General features: G+C 34.9%; 1 protein-coding gene across 3 annotated transcripts in view; it reads right to left on the bottom strand.

The window, feature by feature from the left end:
• Positions 1–18,384, bottom strand: part of ZNF326 (zinc finger protein 326) — a 39,086-nt gene that overhangs the window by 10,270 nt on the left and 10,432 nt on the right. Inside the window, exons 3-9 of one of the 3 annotated variants that reach the window (XM_044238654.1) lie at positions 17,462–17,497; positions 17,253–17,364; positions 14,710–15,115; positions 12,132–12,330; positions 7,514–7,649; positions 2,325–2,472; positions 512–611 (exon numbers count right to left, since the gene is read on the bottom strand). In XM_044238654.1, coding sequence (XP_044094589.1) covers positions 512–611; positions 2,325–2,472; positions 7,514–7,649; positions 12,132–12,330; positions 14,710–15,115; positions 17,253–17,364; positions 17,462–17,497 — 1,137 coding nt within the window. The remainder of the gene's footprint in view (positions 1–511; positions 612–2,324; positions 2,473–7,513; positions 7,650–12,131; positions 12,331–14,709; positions 15,116–17,252; positions 17,365–17,461; positions 17,498–18,384) is intronic. The other 2 variants (XM_044238655.1, XM_044238656.1) reach the window with 2 other exon arrangements.

The following is an 18,384-nucleotide window of genomic DNA, read 5'->3' as shown; positions in this document are numbered from 1 at the left end:
GCAGTGAATAAACACATCAGTGTGGACTATGCTTAAAGAAGCATGGTTGTTCAAGGGGAAAAGCAAGTTTTAGGGGAAATATTGTCTGTTTTTCTTTTCTTTTCCTTTGTTTCTTTGAAGACTTTTTTTCTTTTTTAAAGATGAAAGCATAGGCTTCAGAAACAGAAAAAGAAAGACTAAAAAATTGAGTTCACTATTTGAGCAGATGTCCTTAAAGAGATGAGAAGGAATAAGCCAGCCAGAAGATATATGGAAGAATTCACTTCTATCTAGAGGAAAAGCTGATTTTTCTTGTAACTGAAGTGAAAGATGTAATAGTAGATCATGATAAACTTGTAAGCATGAGAAGTCGTCCTCAAAGGAATTCATCTCTAATAACCTACTCATGGCTATCACATTTGACTATGTACTTGACTTGGTCACTCTAGTAGGCCATCATTTATACTGAAATAGGATATGGTATATAAAAAAACACATGTAAATTTCTAAAATAATTTGTTTAAATACTTACCTTCCATAACATCTTTTTCAATTATTTTCACTACTTCTGTTTGATTATTTGTCTGTTGCTTACGAATAGATGTTTTCTTGAATTTATTCACCATACATTCCTATAGAGCAAAATAGGAAGAAACCCAGAAAGTTTTCAGTGAGCACTTAGAATATGCTTAGCATCAAACTAACAGCCTATGGAAGATAGTATCAGTTACATAAGAACTAATATCTGTTCTCAAAGAGCTTACAATTCAGTTGAAAAGACTATCATAAAATACAAAGAAAGTACTAAGACACTTATAAAAAATATTTGCTTTCAAAATGTATTTTCTATCAATAATAGCCAAACTATGGAAAGAGCCCAAATGTCCACTGAATGGATACAGATAATGGTGTGTGTGTGTGTGTCTGTGTGTACATATAGATAGATAGATAAAGATATATGGTGGAATATTACTCAGCCATCAAAAAGAATGAAATTGTGCCATGTGCCATGATGCAGATGGAGCTAGAGTGTATTACGCTAAGTGAAATAAATCAGTCAGAAAAGACAAATAACCATGGGATTTCTTTCACTCATATGTGGAATTAAATTAAATTTGGAAACAAAACAGATGAATATAGAACAAGATGGGGGGGTGGAGAGGGAAACAAACCAAGAAACTCAACGATAGGGAACAACCTGATGGGTGACGGAAGGAGGTGGGTGGGGGATGGGCTAGATGGGTGATGCATATTAAGGAGGGCACTTGTTATGATGAGGACTAGGTGTTGTATATGTAATGAATCACTGAATTCTACTCCTGAAGCCAAAATTGCACTGTATGTTAACTAACTAGAATTTAAATAAAAGTTCAAAAAGAAAAAAATATATTTTAGGCATAAAGAACAAGAGAAATCAAAGACAGCTAGAAGAGTGAAGAGGTCTTCTCAAGGCAGTTGAGTACTTAAGTCCTAAATGATAACTAGGAACCAGTTAAGGAATGAAATTACAGGAAGAAATGTTTCTAAAGGTGCACAATTCTGAAAGGATATGGAGGAATGCATGATCATTTTATTTCTAACCCCATAACAATTTCATGCTTTTGTCCAAATTAACTGTCTGTACAATGAGCAGTCCAGCTCTAGTCCCTTCCTTAAGCATCCCTGGCCCCAACGATCTTTCCCTTCTCCAAACCCCCCTGACTATACTCTCACTCCCAGCCCTTCAACTTAACTGTGCCATCTATGGATATACAAGCACATTCTCTCTCCAACTACTGTTAGTTCACAGAGGGTGGTATCTGTGTCTTTGGTCCCTGCTCAGCACCTTTTGTTAAGTATTCAAGAAAAACTATTGAACTGGTAACCACACACCGATAATATAAAAGACACCAAACAGACACCCACTCTCTGGCTCTGAATTCAGACTGCCAACTAACTGACAGAGTTATTACACTGCTCTGAGTGTGATCTTTCATGATGAATAGGAGTTGAGATCAGGCTCAAATGACACAATGAATGAAAGTACCCAGCAAGGCACAAGGTGCAGAGTAGACTCTCAGTGAATGATAGCTGATTCTGCATCAACAAATAGTTGTTAATTCTTTTCCTGACACCTCTGATAGAAAATAATGTGAAAAACATAAAATGTTCTCTCAAATTACAAATCTAAAATCTATTACAGAGGAATTCACGTTTAATTCTGGGCTTTTTTTTTTTTTTAAGAACTCTTTAAGTAAACAGTACACTAAATTTTTAGAAACTTAAAACGAGAGATGGGAAACTGGAAAAGTAAAGAATTAAAGTTATCAGATAAAGTGCTTCTCGTTTTAAAAATAGCTACTTACATGCAAAAACTCCATAACTACTTTATCAAATTTGGTTTGTTTCTGAATATGATCTAGTGTTTCCTGGTGTGAAGAACTTTCCAGATGTAGTTCAATATCTTTTTCTTCAAACGTTCGGAATTTACAAAAGGAACATGTGAATGCCATTCTATAAAGAAAAAAAACTTTTCTTTAAATATTACCTTATTTACTTAGAGTTCATAAGGCCATACTAATAAAACAAATTTTACCAGCATAAATGATTTCCTTTATTCCATTTTATGGTTGATCTAAATTTAGCTGAAGTCAGAAAAATCAGTATTTCTTTAAATACCTATTTGGACAACACTGTTATTATACCACTTTACATTTCTGGCACACCCTGGAATTCCTTGGTACAAACAATGAAAATCAGTGGATCTACTTAATCTGGTTCTAAGCTATCCACGTCAAGTCTAGACTAGTTAGAAAGCCATAGCAAATTTCAAAAAATATCAAGTTCCAAAGTTTCATTACTTATTTTATTTTCTGTTCCACTCTTAAGCTCATAACCCACCAACAGAGCATCAACAAGGCCAGGTGGAATACCAAACAACCCTAATTCACTCCCCTGGAGCTCTTTGATGAGCAAAAGCCTGCCCTTTAGGGACTACTTCAGGATGACTGATAAGCCTGGACCAGACAAATTTAGAAGCTCAGAAGTCACTTCAATATGAACTTCCCCTTTTCCTCCCATAAAGTATTCCCGTCTTATATATTCTTATCATTTCCTTTTCCTAGAATTATGACAAGTTTCTTAACTTGTTTCTTTGTCTCCAGTCTCCATTTTCCAATTAATTCTTTATACCACTATTACATTTATTTTCCTGGTTAAGATTATGGGATCTGTAGCCTACTGCTGGGTTTATATCCTAGCCCTCTTGTGTGATGTTGGGCAAATTACTTAACTTCTCTGGGCCTTAGTTTTCTGATCTTAATGAGATAAGAACACTTAGAGAAGTACAGTGAGGATTAAAAAAAATTAACATATAGAAAACCCTTAGGACAGTTCCTGGTACACAGTAATAATTCAATTAATAACTGTCACTTCCTAAAGGAGGCAACAGCATTTCACTGCTCAAAAGGCTTACCAGCTTCATGGACTTAAGCCTCAAAAAACAAAGTCAAAACACTTTCAGCTGCCATTTAAGAAGTTTTTAATCTCTGCTGTATTTTTTGGCTTTACCCACTAAATACTTTTTAAAGTATCTGGCACATGGTATGTCTTCATTGTTTAAATTACACTTTTCAACCCCCACTAGATTCATTTTCAATCTACACAGCTTTCCATTTCCTGAATATCAATGAAACGTCCCTGTTTCTTTCTTTGTCCTTGAACCATGGCCTCTGTCTGGGCTGCTTAACAGCTCCTATTGCAATCCTACCCTCCCTCCGTCAGTTGAAATACCTCCTCCAACCATCTCCCTGATTTTCCTGCACTCCTACTGAGAAGTTATCTCCTGTAAAACACTTTGTACTTCCCTTCTGGCACTCTTCCCCATATATTATTGTTTGTCTATACCTCTCACACCCCTGTCCTCTTCCCCCCAGGCTCCCTTCTTTATTTTATTGAAAGCATTCAAATATCCAAAAAGAACTATCATAAGAATAGTTATTCACTGTCAATCTCTTATCCTAACTCAAAATAAAACTGTTATGATGAACTAAAGTAATTTTAAACTATTTTTAATGATTCTTATCCTAAAATGACAATTTAATTGAACTGACATTTTTTGGCTTATGTCCTCAGATTCATATTTAGAGTTGTGGAGAAAACAGCTAAATGAAAGTTCAATTCTTCCATTTTCTCCAAATCACCCATTTATTAACATGGATATATCCTATCCAATGCTAGAATTTTTAAAGGGGGAAGTATTCATAGGGTAAATAGAAAAATCATTCTTATAATGTAAAACACCTCCAGATTCCTACACACCTGAAACAGAAATCATTCCAATTTGTTTCCACCCCTGTCAAAAGAAGGAATTCTATCCACAGTGGCAGAGATACTCGTTAATGACCAAAACTAGCTGCCTTTTAAAAGCTAGAACTTCTTTTCATGAGTTAATCCTTAATAAACTTAATCCTACTGTTTACAAATAATGAGTAACAAATCAGAAAGAACATAGGACAAGGTTATTGAAGCTAGACGCAAAAATTATACAAGCACAGTTGACCCTTGAACAACAGCGGTTTGAAATGCACAGGTTCCTCGTATGCAGATTTTCTACAGCACAGTTCTGTAAATGTATTTTCTCTTCCTTAGGATTTTCTTAGTATTTTCTTTTCTCTAGCTTACTTTATTGTAATAGAGTATATAATACCTGTAACATACAAAATATGTGTTAAAGCAACTGTTTATGTTATCAGCAAGACTTCTAGTCAACAGGTGGCTATTGGCAGTTTTGCAGGAATCCAAAGTTACACAGGGATATGTGACTGGATGGAGGTTAGCACCCCAACCCCCATGCTGTTTATGGGCCAACTGTAATACCAAGCTCATTAAAATCAAAGATAGTCTAAGCAAACAAAAAAATCTGGGAATCCAGATGTCAGTGAATTTTCTTTTACTGCATTTTACATAAAAAAAATCAACATATATATTAAAACCAGGTAGTAACAAAGAATATCCTATTTAATATGGAAGATAACAGATAATTTAAAAAATATTTCCATAGAAAGGTCTTCAGATGCTGCTCTTAAAAATGTTATCTTCTTGGGGCACCTGGGTATCTCAGTGGGTTAAGCCCCTGCCTTTGGCTCAGGTCATGATCTCAGGGTCCTGGGATGGAGCCCCAAATCAGGCTCTCTGCTCAGCAGGGAGCCTGCTCCCCCCGCCTCTGCCTGCCTCTCTGCCTACTTGTGATCTCTGTCAAATAAATAAATAAAATATTTTGAGAAAAAAAAAGTTATCTTCTAAACTAACATAAAGTTTTAGACATCTAGAAAATTCACTAATGTGTAATAATTCATTCCCCTCATGCTACACAAAACAAATTAACTTTTAAAGAGCAAAACTAGGAGTGCCTGGGTGGCTGTTGGTTAAGCAACTGTCTTCAGCTCAGGTCATGATCCCAGGGTCCTGGGATAGAGTCCCCTGTTGGGTTCCTTGTTCAATGAAGAGCCTTCTTCTCCCTCTGCACCTCCCCACTTCTTGCACACACACATGCACAAAGTCTCTAACTTGCTCTCTATCTCAAAAAAAAAATCTTTAAAAAAAATAAAGAGCAAAACTATATTCTGAATAGAAAATACACTGAATTTACTTTTGACATTTTATAATCTTTAGCTTCCTGGCATAAGCAGTAATTTAAGAAAAAGATGATGGAAAAAATATCAATTACTGTCCTTTAAAAAATTTTTCTTTTAGGCTTTTTCATGCATATTTAACATGTCGTATAGTTTCTATTTTGCCTACGTTTTCTCCATGTTAATGCAGGCTTTGTAACTTTCATTTCCAACAATGGCCTAAGAGCCCATAAAGGGAGTGTCAAAACTTCCACATACTTGACCACTTGCTATCACTGTTACGTGTTTCGTGTTTGGAGCTACTATAAACAATGTTATAATGGGCATCTTTTTAGATTAAACTCTTTTATACACTCCTATATTATTTTCTTGGAGAGACCATCAACTATAAAAAAAATCCAAAACATTTTTAAAAACTGCTAAATTGGGGTCACCTGGGTGGCTCAGTCAGTTAAGCTTCGGACTCTCGTTTAGGCTCATGTCAGATCTCAGGGTTGTGAGGTGGAGCCTGGCACTGGGCTCCACTTTACCTGTATAAGATTCTCTCTCCTTTTCCCTCTACCTCTCCCCTCTCCCCAACTCTCAAAATTAATAAATAAATAAATAACCTGCTAAATTGCTTCCCAGTAATTATAAGCATACTATTTGGTTATCAACAAATTATAATTTAACTGTATAAATTAACTGTATCTTTGTTGGTAAACCAATGTTTCCTTTCCCCTCACTAATAAAATGCCATGCTATTATTTAAATTTTCAGTTTATCTTATAGTGAGTTTCAACATTTTCCTGAAAATTATTAACTAGCTGGTGTTCCTTCAGACAATCACGTACTGAGCATCTTGTTTTTTTTCCCATGTAAAAAACAAAAAACAATGGTTGCGCGTGCTTGGGTGGTTCAGTCAGTTAAGCATCCGATTTTGATTTCAGCTCAGGTCCGGATCTCAGGGTTGTGAGATCCAGCCCCACATCCAGCTCCTTGCTGAGCATGGAATCTGCTTAAGAGTCTTTCTTTTGCTCTGCCTCTGCCCCTGCTCATTCTCTCTTCAAAAAAAAAGAAATACTGGTTTGGTGATATTTATCTTAGACACATATTAATCATTTCTTGTGTTAATATTTTCCAAGTCTGTTTGCTTTCAAGTTTTAAATTTTTATTTAAACTAATGTGGTCATTATTTCCTTTATAATTTATTCTATAACTTTTAAGCCTAGGGAAAAAAACTTCTATAGTGATTATTTATAAATACGCTATTTTAGTTTCCTGTTATTCTCCATTTTAGTCCACCTGGATTTCATCTTCACTGTTACAAGAAGATGTAAACTATTTCTCTTCTTATTGTTCAGCTGTTCAAGCAACCCTTCTCCCCCTATTTTTAAGCAATTCCCCGTTTGTTTGCAACCTCTTCTTTATTAAATATTATATTCTTATTATAACACATGTATTTACAAGTTAATAATTCTATTACACTCAAAATTTTTCTGGTACCACATATTTTTAACTATTACAACTTTATAATGTTTCAATTATCTCGAAAGCTAGATACTCTTCTTTTACAGAATCTTCTTTGGAATCGAGATTGACAACACCTGTTATATTTCTAAATATTGTTTTCTTATCCAAGAATATCACTATGTCTCTCTGTACTCAAAGGTCAAGACTTTGTGGTTTTCTTCGTGTTATGACATGTATTTCTTTTTAAGAATACCATATTTCCCGGTATTTTTTATTTTTTGATTACCATTCTGAATGGAACTCTTTTTTCTTGTATTTCCTAAGGAGTGACTGCACAGAAATACCAAAGATCTTTGATCAGACCTTTCATTTGACCCTCATGAATTTTTTCACATGCCAATTGATGTATTTGCATTTTCCAGGAAACGGTTTTTAATGAGACCAATTTTCAGACTCTACTAAGCACAAACCTGTATCCATCTCCATATTTCTCACTGTTTTTTTCTCTTCTGCGCCTTTGTTTCTCTCGCCGAGCCTCGATTCGTCGCTTTTCTTCTTCCTCATTTTTAGGATCAGTTTTTGCTAGGATATCAGCAAAAGTCAAAACTAAAAATCATTTTTCCAATCTCCCTTTTTAGTTTCCAATTCATAAAGTATAGACGTGCAAGTTCACCTGCTGACCACAATCTAAATGAACTCACCAGAAAAATCAGTTTGAGATTAACCAGTATTTCTGCAACTTCATTCATATAAATACCATCATCATGAATTCAATGCTTTTAGATAATTTTTTCATGTTCATATGATGAACTACATGGTGATTACAACTGTAGAAGTTAAACCCATGAATCACCCAGTATATCCTAATCAGTCACAAACATCAAAATTACCCAAAGATACTTTTTAAAAATGCATATGCCCCGAGGTGCCTGGGTGGCTCAGTCAGTTAAGCCTCCAATTCTTGGTTTTGGCTTAGGTCAGGATCTCAGGGTTTTGATATAGAGCCTGATGCAGGCTCCATGCTAAGGGAAGAGTCTGCCTTAGATTTTTCTCCCCCCACACCCACCCCCACTCCTCCCCCAGCCTGCACTCTATCTCTTAAATAAACAAACAACAAACAGATTTTTAAAAATTCACATGCCCTTGTACACCTCACTTGCCTAAATCCTTGTTTAGGATGGAATCAGAACATCTATATATTTTTAAAGGCTTCTCACATGATTTTGATTCAGAGTTTTGTCTTGGGTGTTATTGTTATATTTATTGTTGGGAGCTACTGCTAAAGATACAGTATTGTCCCATTACACAGAATCCCCTTAAGAGGACAAAGGGAAGAAATTTTTCATGGTGCCCAGTACCAGGAAAAAGTGTGCTTCTTCTGGAAGATTGCTTTGCTTTTAATCTGTGGACATGACAACTCTTAGAGATAGTCACATTTCCATGTTAAAAAAAATCAAGAGCCAATTTGAAAATGAAATTAAGGAAACCATTTCATTCATGTTAGCATCAACAAGAGCATATACTCAGGAATAAATTTAACAAAAGAAGTATAGAACTTAGACCTCAAAAACTATCAAACATTGCTGAAAGAAGTTAAAGAAGATCTAAATAAATGGAAAACTAAATAAAGTGTTCATAGATCTGAAGACTTGAAACTGTTAAGGTGGTTTTACTCCCTAAACTGATCTATAGGGGCGCCTGGGTGACTCAGTGGGTTAAGCCTCTGCCTTCGGCTCAGGTCATGATCTCAGGGTCCTGGGATCGAGTCCCGCATCGGGCTCTCTGCTCAGCGGGGAGCCTGCTTCCTCCTCTCTCTCTCTCTGCCTGCCTCTCTGCCTACTTGTGGTCTCTCTCTGTCAAATAAATTTTTAAAAATAAATAAATAATAAATAAATAAATAAATAAACTGATCTATAGATTTAGCACAATCGCTGAAATTGACAAGTTGATTCCCAAAGTTCACAGGGAATTGCAACGCATTTAATAGTGGAAACAATACAGAATAGTGGCAGCAATCCTAAAAAGAAAAACAAAATAGAAAGACTCACATTTCACCTTACTGGGAAAGACTGAACACTTCTCAGTCATCAAGGCAAAAATAAATATACCAAAAGAAAAAAAACAACAAAAAGTAATTCAGTGTACAAATAAAAATAGACAAAATATCTGGTATATATTATTTTGCTGCTACATGTTTTCACAAATAATGCTGAAAAAACTTTCCTTTAGCTTTTAGTTAGTATATCCTTGCCTTCATCTAATTTGATCAGATGTACCTGATCTCATGTACAAATACATTACAAAGTGAAAAAATAAAATACAACAATATAGATAAGTAACAGAGTAATCTGCCTCTGAACTTTTTTATAAAAAAACTTTACTGATTCACATAGCCTACAATTTACCCATTTAAAGTATCCAACAACCCACTGGTATTTAGTGTATTCACAGATATATGCAAATATCACCATAATCAATTTCAAAACATTTTCATCACCTCTTAGAGACCTAGTACCTGTTAGGCATTATTCCTTACTCACACCACAGCCCAGAACAACCACTAACTTAGGTTCTATCTTTATCCATTTCTGTATTCTAGACTTTCATATGAAAAAAAGTAATGTAGAATGTGGACTTTTGTAACAGGCTTCACTTAGCATAATCCTACAAGCTTCATCCAAGTTATAGCATGTAACAGTACTTCATTCCATTTTGTGGCTGGAAATAATCCACTATATGAATATACCACATTTTCTTTATCCATTCATTCACTGATGAGTATTTGGGTTGCTTCTACCTTTTGGCTACAATGAATACTGCTGCTACAAATATCTGTATATAAGTTTTTGGGACGCCTGGGTGGCGCAGTTGGTTAAACGACTGCCTCCGGCTCAGGGCGTGATCCTGGAGTCCCGGGATCGAGTCCCACATCAGGCTCCCAGCTCCATGGGGAGTCTGCTTCGCTCTCTGACCTTCTCCTCGCTCATTCACTGTCTCTCTCTCTCAAATAAATAAAATAAAATCTTAAAAAAAAAAAAAAAACTGTATATAAGTTTTTTTGTGAACACCTGCTTTCATTTTATATATCCTAGATATACATCCAAGAGAAGAATTGCTGAATCATCTGGTAACTGTGTAATCATTTGAGGAGGAACATGTTTTCCAGAGCAGCTGCACCATTTTACATTCCCACTAGCAGTGTATGAGAGTTCTGATTTCTCTGTACCCTCACTAAAGTCTTATCTGTCTTTATGATTCTAGCAATGCAAGTCATATGAAGTAATATCTCATTGTGGTCTTGATTTACAATTCCCTGATAACTAGTGGCAGGGCATTTTTTTCTTGTTTATTGGCTATTCATATAACTTTCTTGGTAAAATGCCTGTTTAGAGATTTTGTTCACTTTTCAGTGGGCTATTTGTCTTTTTATTGAATTGTAGAAATTCTTTATACATTCTAGGAAGTTTCCTTTTCAGATGTATGATTTGTTAATGTCATCAGCCACTCTGAGTTGCCTTTTTACTCTTCTGATGGTATCCTTTAAAGCACAAAAGTTTTTCATTTTAATAACGTCCAATTTATCTGTTTTTTTTTTCTTTTGTTGCTCAGTTATTTTGGTTTTCTAAGAATTCCTTGTCAAATTCCAGAGTCATGAAGGTATACTTCTATGTTTTCTTCTAAGAGTTTTATAGTTATAGTTCTTACCCTTAGGTCTTGCACTTTCACATTTGAATGTAGCTATCCAGTTGCCCAGCACTACTTGCTGAGAAGACGGTTCTCTACCAACTGATTCTGGCATCCCTGCTAAAATCCAGCTGACCATAGTTTTATGAATTTATTTCTGGACTCTCAGGTCTGTTCTGTTGATCTATATGTCTGTCCTCATGCCAGTACAAGGTCTTGATAACCGTGCCTTTGTAGCAAGTTTTTAAATCATGAGTCTTTCTACTTTGTTTTTCCTTTTAGGATTGCTGCCACTATTCTATATTGTTTCCACTATTAAATGCATTGCAATTCCCTGTGAACTTTAGAATCAGCTTGTCAATTTTTGCAAAGAAGTCAGGCAGAATTCTGCCAGAGATTGTGCTAAATCTATAGATCAGTTTAGGGAGTAAAACCACCTTAACAGTTTCAAGTCTTCAGATCTATGAACCCTTTTTTTTTTTAAGATTTTATTTATTTATTTGACAGACAGAGATCACAAGCAGGTAGAGAGGCAGGCAGAGAGAGAGAGAGAGGAGGAAGCAGGCTCCCTGCTGAGCAGAGAGCCCAATATGGGACTCGATCCCAGGACCCTGAGATCATGACCTGAGCCGAACGCAGAGGCTTAACCCTCTGAGCCACGCAGGTGCCCTATGAACCCTTTATTTAGTTTTCCATTTATTTAGATCTTCTTTAACTTCTTTCAGCAATGTTTGATAGTTTTTGAGGTCTAAGTTCTATACTTCTTTTGTTAAATTTATTCTTGAGTATATGCTCTTTTGTTAAATTTATTCCTGAGTATATGCTAACATGAATGAAATGGTTTCCTTAATTTCATTTTCAGATTGGCTCTTGATTTTTTTTAACAATGTGAAGTTGGAAATGTGACTATCTCTAAGAGTTGTCATGTCCACAGATTAAAAGCAAAGCAATCTTCCAGAAGAAGCACACTTTTTCCTGGTACTGGGCACCATGAAAAATTTCTTCCCTTTGTCCTCTTAAGGGGATTCTGTGTAATGGGACAATACTGTATCTTTAGCAGTAGCTCCCAACAATAAATATAACACCCAAGACAAAACTCTGAATCAAAATCATGTGAGAAGCCTTTTAAAATATATAGATGTTCTGATTCCATCCTAAATAAGGATTTAGGCAAGAGAGGTGGAATGTGAATTTTTAAAATTTTTAGCTCTGGGTAATTTCGATGTCCATGATCGATTTATAACTACACTTGGTGATTCAGAAATCTATAATTTCTATGACTATTTCTACAATCATAATTACTATGCAGTCTGTCATATGAACATGAAAAAATTATCTAAAAGGACCAAATGTTTAAAAAATTTGAAGTACCTTAAGCAATAGCAATTACATTTTCTTACTTACTGGGTGATTTGCTGAGGCTCATCTTCTCCACAGGTTTTGCTAGTTTGGGTTTCTTGATAAAGGTTCCACCAGGCTTATTAAATGGTTGCATCATTTTTCTCTTTATTCCTCTTGCAGCGGAAACTGTCACATTGGTGGGTTTGTTTTGATAGTCAACAACAATTCCAGGTCTATGAATGCTTCCAAAATCACTCATATGCTGCAAATTTGTGAAATCAAGGAGTATTAGCATAGTATCCAAAGATAAAGTAGGAATTCACACAAAGTTTACATGTTATCTAGCTAGTAATTTTCACCTGAAAATTCCCCAGAATGTACCTAATTTTACATTTCCACTCTGAATAAACACATTGAAAAGCTTTGTCAATTATAACATGAACTCAAATCCAGTGAATTAGTAGTTTTACTTCCAGTAGAACAAATATGGATATTTCCTACCTATTTTTTTATTTGTACCATTCAAAATTACTTGAGATCATAAACAACATATGTGCCTGTCAGAATATTACCACTTGTACAACTCTCTGACAACTCCTCTTCAGAGTTCCTAATTGATGTTTTCCCATGAAAAGACCTTAAAAGACATCTTTATTTCACTAAAACCTGGCTTAAAAACTAAGATGCATAAAGAAGACCATATTTGAAGTCTGAAGTAAAAAAGATCCAGAAATCATTTAGGATTTCTCCCTGTTGAAAAAGGGAATGAGAAGGCGAGATGGAACATTAGTATGAAATAGGAGAGTTAAAGCATAACCATGCATCAACTTCCAGGACACACTTCAGATAAAGAATTACATCTGACGTTCCATTCACATCCTTACCTAGAGAAACATATTTTGACCCAGAAGCCCAAGAAGCGAAAGTTTACAGACGAAGAGTCATGCAACCAAACGACTCTTGTGTCCCTTCCTCTTCTCTTGTCATTAACAGAATCCACTACACCAAGAGGCCACATGTCCACAGAAATTTATTCTGCTAATCTTACTTTTACAAGATAAAGATTGAGGAGTAATCTGAAGAGAAGGATCCAATGGGAATTGTACAAGTGAAGATTAAAAAAGAAAGTCCTGTTGGTTCATCTACTTCATTAACAGGAGAAAGAAAGAAAAGTCCATTCAGACTAGAATGGTGAACACAACGTACAGGAATGCCTGTTTTTCTATTGTGGAAAACAAAATATATGAAGTCTCATTAAGAAAAAAAATCATTTGCCTAAAGTAATATACAGCATGGAAAATGTTCAGTGTTTTTCAAATTTTCAAACTGGAATTGATTTTCAACTTCAAAACCCAAAGCCTATTGCTCCAACAATTTTCAATTAACCTATAGTCACTAATTATGGTGGAAAAGCAACATATTAGTTGCTTACATTTATATATTATGCTTAGGAATCCCTAGCTAACCTAGTAGACTTGAATAGATTAGTGTTACCAGGTCATTTATAGTCACATTAGAAATATCTTCATTAATTATCCATTAAAGGTGCAATGCATTTTACATAAGTAAAGGGTAACTGTTATAAATGCAAAATTTCTACACAAAAATGACAAACTACACTCATGTACCAAAGGCTAACGAACAGTTAAAAACGTGTACCCTACTACATTTTTTTTTATCAGAAGTACTTTACTCTGCAAAGAGAATATTAAGAGTAACTGATTTTAAAAAGACAAAAAAATTTCTTACATTAAAGTAAAAACACAATATCCTTCATATGACCAAACTACAAAACTCCACAATCTATGTACACTTACTAGGTAAAATTTCATGTCAGTCAAGTTATCTAAGAACATAAATCATTATGTTTATACTATATCCTGAAATAAAACACTTGAAGACTAGTATATTTACTCATGCTAGCAATGATTTACAAAATATTACTTCCTAGGAAGGAGCCAGAGACATGTTTGTACAGGTAGGAACTCATTTCTCAATAGTAAAAACTAGTGACACAAGGGAAAACAGAACACCCAGCAATAGGACATATTGCAAGAGAGTGAGTTAGTAATTATAGTGACCACAAATCATTCTACAACCTATTAAACTTATCAACTTCTTCACCATTTAAACATGGCTAACCTACCCTCATCTATCACCAACTTTTAGTCCCTTGTGTTTATTGTGAAATATGGAGCTCTGAAGAAATTCTATGTGCTAGAGTTAGCAGCAAAGTATAAACATTTTATCATACATTGCACCTTTAACCTACTCAAAAACTCCAAAAGGTTCAGTTACCTTTTACAATAATCCAAGAACTGTCCCACCAGCAAAACTGCTAGTGTTTACAAGGAAAAATGCAACTCCTTTTAACCCCTTTTAGACCAAAACCTAATATCCTCACCTTTTTAATAAAGGGAGATTTGGCAAAACTTATGAACAATCATCTCACACTGCCACTTAATTTTCTGAAGTGCTGAAAAAACTTTTACAGGCAACCTAAAAATTATGCTTATGATTGAGCTTTTGCTTCAAAATACACTGGGATGAACAGTGTTTATTCTAGATGAAAACCATGGTCTTGAAAGGGTTTAAAAGAGTGACTAGTGAAAAGAATCTGAAAAGATTCTGTTGTACTTACTCCTCGGCCTCGGCCTCTGCCTGTTGATGGTCCTCCAAAAGCATCATAGTTTCTGCTTCCAAACGTACTTTCAGGATAAGCAGGCGTTCCTCTCCCCCGAGAGCCTACAGGTGCAGGCTTCATATGGGGTGAAGAAAAACTGCTGTAGGAAGAGTAATTCTCTCTTCCTCTGTCCTCCATAAACCCAGGCCTCAATTTTGAACGGGAGTAAGGTGCTTCCCAGCTAGACCCGCCCTGGTTTCTACCTCCGAAAGAGTCAAGGCTATTCCGGTAGGAGCTCTCAAATCGACCACCATAACTACCTCCGAAGCGGCTTTGTTCGGGTTCATTAAAACCATAGCCAGATCTGTACAGATCTCGCCCACCCAGAGAAGACCTGGAGTCGTAAGACTCATAAGGTCCAAACCTGGAAAAGTTGCACAGTGAGGGAAAAAACAAAAGTAAGCTTACTAATGTTAGACAATTCAAAAGACAAATTATCAGATGACATTTATCAACTAAAATTCATTTATACCATACTGGTTTGCACAGTTCTACTTTTATTCACACCTGATTAGGGCTGGGCAGTTCAACATGAGACCAGATAGAAAGCTATCTGAGTCAATTTTTAAGTATGAATTGAGTTAAGTAAACCTTAGGTTAAAAATCTGCTTTGTAACAGCTTTTCTATTTTATTAAAATGATTTGTCTGTCAGTATTTAAGCCCAGCCCTAGTCTTGGAAAAAGTCATTTACTAAAGTTCACAAGCTACTCAAACTTTCTTTGAATCCATCCCTAGTATTGGAAAATACCAAATATTTACAATATTTTGGCTTTCAATAGGGACAAAAATTGAAGACTACACCGATATAAGCTATTTGTGACACAAAAGAGATCCTTTTGCACCCCCAATAATCTATATCACAAAACTGCTTCATTGTGTCTATAGCAGTTAAAATTTGGAGAATTATCTCTGGTTATCAAATTTGATATCCTGCCCAACTTTGGGTAAGGTCAATAATCAATCCTCAGTCACTTTCCACTTGTAGAGACTAGCAAATCTAACAAATCTAGAAGGATAAGGACATAAAATAGAACATAAAAGTAAAAAAGACCACCAACATATACCCTCTGCACATAAATTATCAAGGCAGATAAGAAAGAATACATTTTAAGTCTTCAATTATTTAAAAAATTCTTTCCTGGCAGGAAATTATCACGTAAAACTACTCTAAAAAGGGGAGCACACAGTCTCCTCAAGGTTTTAATAGCGTCAACAGAAGAAACAAATCATCTTACTTCTCACAAATCCAAAGCATGGATTACAAAAGTTGCTTGGTATCTTACAACATAATTTTATAAAGGCCCACAATTACACATGAGATAAACAATAACATCTACATAGTTTATGCACAACACATTTACAATGCAATATAGCAATAACGGATATATTAAAACATTTATTTAAATGTGTTACATTACTTCAATTATTTACAGATCACTAAGTAGAATTACTATTTACTTCTGAATCCTGGTAACCATTTAAAAATTACTCCTCTTTCCAACTCTTTTTAAAACATCTATCACATATGCAAAATTGTTGCATCTATTCATCTTTTTTATTTTCCACTACTATAAACCATATAGTATATTCAAAGCAGAAAGAAGAAAAGTAAAGCATCATTCAGTCCATCCTTAAGGAATCCAGATTCTTCAACTTATGAAGAAGGAGGATAGTTTCAAATGTTACCTAACTAGTTATATTTAGTAGAAATATCTGTGCCTGTACCCTCTTTGCCTGAAATGCGGTCAATGCTAAAGCCTATGCTAGTTCAACTAGTGTTGAGCTTTACACAGTATCAACAGTGAAATATAAAAACAATCTGAACTCTAGTGCATTAAAATAAATGAAGGTATAGTATTCTTGGCTTTGATACAATGCTCCTGGCTTAGAGCACGGTGTTTTTGGTATAAGTAGTATCTGCCAATAAATAACCTAGACATGAACCTAAAGAATGTTTAATTATTACAATATGCTCTTACAACTTACTCTAAAATTAAAATTAAAAAAGTAACTATCTTAAATGTTTCTCAGAAACTGAATGCTGCTAGACTGGTTCAGTTAAACCCATTCCAGTCAAAAACTGATTTGCTGCTTTATAGAACACCCCACCTTAGAAAAGATACTTTTAAAACTCATAAATAAAATAACTTCACAAATAATATTTCCAATAACATTTTTATATCATTTGTTCAGAACATTCTGAATGATAAGGAGTTAAAAGTAAAAGAAGTTTTAAAAAAATTCACTAACGAAGACAGAAAATCTTACTCTATCGTACTGAAATGAAAATAGCTAGTTAAAGTTTTCCTAAAAGAATGTCTGTCAGTGGCCCTGAGATAATTTTTAGAACCATTAATTAACACCTTTAAACATTTAAGATGATTATTCAATACCAAATAGTGAAGTTCAAGTATCATAACATGCCTAAGGAATACTTAAATTAAAATATCCAGAATCTTATAGTCATCTAATTATTTGGCCAAGTGATTAAGCAATTTACCTGCTACCCCCACCACCACCACTGTGATTGTCCATGCCATATGACTGGTTTAGGTAGGAGTCCATGGATCTTTGACCCCCATAGGATCCATGGCCATAGTCACGGTCCATCCCTATAAAGAGTTTAAAAAGAAAAAAAAATTAAAAGATGCTCACCTTCACTGGCACCCAAAAGAAGAATTTTTAGATAAATATCCTTGAATGTCAGACCTCCATAAGATCCGGGGCCATAATCACGATCCATTCCTAAAACAGAGTTAATAACAAAAGGTCAGTAAGATATACCATACTCTTTGGGAATCTTTGCATATCTTTGCATAAAACACAAGCTATCTGAGATCTATCAGTTATCTGAGATAATTCATCAATAACATTTAAGCTAAACTCACACTAGACATGAAGAAAAAAACTCAGAGGATAAACTACTGAAAAATCAGATTTGCTAAGAAAACTTAATTTTTCAAAAAAAAATAATCAGGGGCGTCTGGGTGCCTCAGTGGGTTAAGCCGCTGCCTTCGGCTCAGGTCATGATCTCGGGGTCCTGGAATCGAGTCCCGCATCGGGCTCTCTGCTCAGCAGGGAGCCTGCTTCCCTCTCTCTCTCTCTGCCTGCCTCTCCGTCTACTTGTGATTTCTCTCTGTCAAATAAATAAATAAAATCTTTAAAAAAAAAATAATAATCAAAAAAATAGACAAAAATTATCAACTAAAAAGTTCTATGTTAGAATTATTTTCAGTTTAGCCAGTATTTAATTGATTAGTATATTCTTTTAAGGTTCTATCTTAGGAATGACATCGTATGTAATCAATAATAAATAATTCCTACTCATAAGGAAAAAGTCAGCTTTTAATAATGCCAATAAGACAAATTTTTGTTTCAAGTATAGTTTTTGTATCTAACTGTCCTCAAAATGTCTAAAAATCCAGGAGCTGCCACATTTTCAACTAGCTTAATTTCAATTTGTTCATATACTAACTGAAACAGACATTTTAAAAAATAAAATCATGGAGTAGGGGGCCAATTTGTGGTACTATGTCTGTAAATAATAATAACAAACATTTAAATTCTCAAATACTCTGAATAAAGGGAATGAACGTGAACTCTAGCAATGCAAAACACTAAAAAAATTTCTA

Source organism: Neovison vison, chromosome 2 (genome assembly GCF_020171115.1).
Source record: "Neovison vison isolate M4711 chromosome 2, ASM_NN_V1, whole genome shotgun sequence".
NCBI classification, from domain to species: domain Eukaryota; kingdom Metazoa; phylum Chordata; class Mammalia; order Carnivora; family Mustelidae; genus Neogale; species Neogale vison.
This window is presented reverse-complemented; position numbering and strand designations above follow the sequence as displayed.